This window comes from Penaeus monodon, chromosome 26 (genome assembly GCF_015228065.2).
Source record: "Penaeus monodon isolate SGIC_2016 chromosome 26, NSTDA_Pmon_1, whole genome shotgun sequence".
NCBI lineage: Eukaryota > Metazoa > Arthropoda > Malacostraca > Decapoda > Penaeidae > Penaeus > Penaeus monodon.
The window spans coordinates 27,439,028-27,441,527 of record NC_051411.1 but is presented as its reverse complement, the minus strand read 5'-3'; the positions used below and the strand labels follow the sequence as shown (position 1 = coordinate 27,441,527).

Here is a 2,500-nt window from a genome sequence, read left to right as displayed (position 1 = left end):
CTGTTACTTGCATAATTCGGAATCGCCAACTCAGGCTATATGGGCTGCTAGCTTGCTTCCCTGTGGATGACCCTACCCATCAGGTTGTGTTTTTGCGAAACAATCCTGAGTGGAGGAGGCCTGTGGGACGACCCAGGAAATCATGGTTTGGGCAGTTCGACGAGCCCTGTCGCGAGGAATTAGAGATGGGCCAAGAGCCTGCCTGGAGACTCGCCATGAGGGACCCTCGTGGCTAGAAGCAAAGGGTGGATGCGGCCATGCGCCCTCATCGGCGTTATCCACTTGACGATGATGATAATGATATATGTGTGTGTGTGTAATATATATGTACATATATATATATACATATATATATATATATATATATATATATATATATATATTATATATATATATATATATATATATATATATATATCATATTATATATATTTATATCATATATATATATATATATATATATATATATATATATATATATATTTTTTATATTTGTGTGTGTGTGTGTGTGTGTTTATTGTATACAGATATCTATGTATCTATATATGTAAGATTAATATCCGTGCGGATACAAACATGTTTAAATCCCCACGCACAACGCACTTCCTCAGGAGCAAAGGGCCGCAGACAGAACTATTCACCCCCCCCCCCCCCCTCGTCCGCCCGCAGGAGTGCCAGCCAACGCGATCCTGGAGATGTTTGGGAAGATGTTTTTCCAGTTCTGCCAAGAGTCGGGATACGACACCATCCTGCAGGTCCTCGGGGCCACCGTCAGCGGATTCCTGCAGGTCAGGGGCTTGCATTCGTTAGTTGTTCTTGTTGTTGGTGATACTGGTGTTGGTATCGATATTATTGTTGGTAGTAATGATAAGATTGTTGTTAATGTTATTATTTTTATCATTATCATTATTTTATTGGTAGTAATAATAGTAGTATTGTTATTGATATAATTGTTATTATTATTATTATTATTATTATTATTATTATTGATATGATTATTATAATTATTATTATTATTACTATTATTGGTATTATTATTGTTGTTATTATTATTATAACCATTATCATTATCATTATCAAGACCTTCATCATTATCAGCAGCAGCAGCAGCATTATCATTAGTCATCATTGTCATCGTCTTCATCATCGTCATCATAGTCATCATCATCATTATTGCAATTATTGATATTTTATTGTATTACATGAGGTTAAGGTTTGTGTGTTTGTAAGAGGGAGAAAGACATTCGACAGACAGACAGACAGACCGACTGACCGACCGACCAGAAGTCAAAGAAAGAGAGAGCGAGGAAGATGGGGAGAGGGAGTGTGTGTATGCCTCAGTGTATCTGTGTGTATCTGTGTGTGTGTCCTCGTTTGCTTGTCCGTAAAACGGCTCCTGAATGCCATTTTGTCTCCCATAAATCGAACATTCCATCCGAGCATCAAAAGAAAGAGGGAGAGGGACCAGGAGTGATAAACGGAAGGCATGCGAAAGACAGAGCAAACAAAGGCATTGGAAAAGAGGAGCTTCGGGCCAAGTTACTGATATGGGATGAAAGCGATGCAGAGGGAGAGGGAGAGAGTGAGAGAGAGAGTGAGAGAGAGAGAGAGAGAGAGAGGGAGTGAGAAAGTAAGTGAGAGAGTGAGAGAGAGAGTGTGTGAGTGTGTGATAGAGTGTGGAGGGGGGGGGGGGAGAGAGTTACGGAGCAGGGGAGAGAGAGAGAGAGAGATTTGGGGGGAGGGGGAGGGCGAGAGAGAGAAAGAGAGACGGGGCAGGGGGGGACAGAGACAGGGAGAGAAGGAGAGAAAGAGAGGGAGGGGGAGGGAGGGAGAGAAAGAGGGAAGGAGAAAGAGGGAAGGAGAGAAAGAGAGAGAGAGAGAGAGAGAGAGAGAGAGAGAGAGAAAGAAAAAGAAACTATAACCAACACACAAAAAAATACCCACCCACCATCCACATCTACCCTTCCCCCCTTCCCCCATCTTCCTTTCCTCCCTCCCTCTCTCCCTCCCTATATTGGATCCCTACCTACCATCCTGTGTCCCTCCCTCCCTCCCTCCCTCCCTCCCTCCCTCCCCCTTCAACATACGAACAACCCCCCCCTCTCTCAAGAATCAACTCACCCCTCACCCCCCCGTTTTCTTTCTCTCCCCTCCCCCCTCCCCCCCCTTCCAACAGAACCTGGACGCACTGCACGATCACTTGCAACTCATCTACCCGGGCATGAAAGCGCCCAGTTTCCGTTGCACGCAGAGGGATGAAGACGGCGCCCTCATCCTTCACTACTACTCAGATCGACCCGGACTCGAGTACTAGTCAATCGCATCGTCGGTTTGTAGGGGATGGTGGGAGAAGAGGAAGGAGGTGGGAGGGAGGAGGGTGGGTGGGAGAAGAGGAAGGAGGGTGGGAGGGAGGAGGGTGGGTGGGAGAAGAGGAAGGAGGGTGGGAGGGAGGAGGGTGGGTGGGGGGAAGGGGGGGGAGGGGGGGAAGGGGGGGGGGGGG

General features: G+C 46.0%; 1 protein-coding gene across 1 annotated transcript in view; it reads left to right on the top strand.

Moving 5' to 3' along the window:
* Positions 1 to 2,500, top strand: part of LOC119589641 (guanylate cyclase soluble subunit beta-1-like) — a gene marked incomplete in the record, with an annotated part of 42,975 nt that overhangs the window by 29,429 nt on the left and 11,046 nt on the right. The window contains 1 exon segment of the mRNA XM_037938235.1: positions 670 to 788. Within this exon segment, the coding sequence (XP_037794163.1) occupies positions 670 to 788 (119 nt within the window).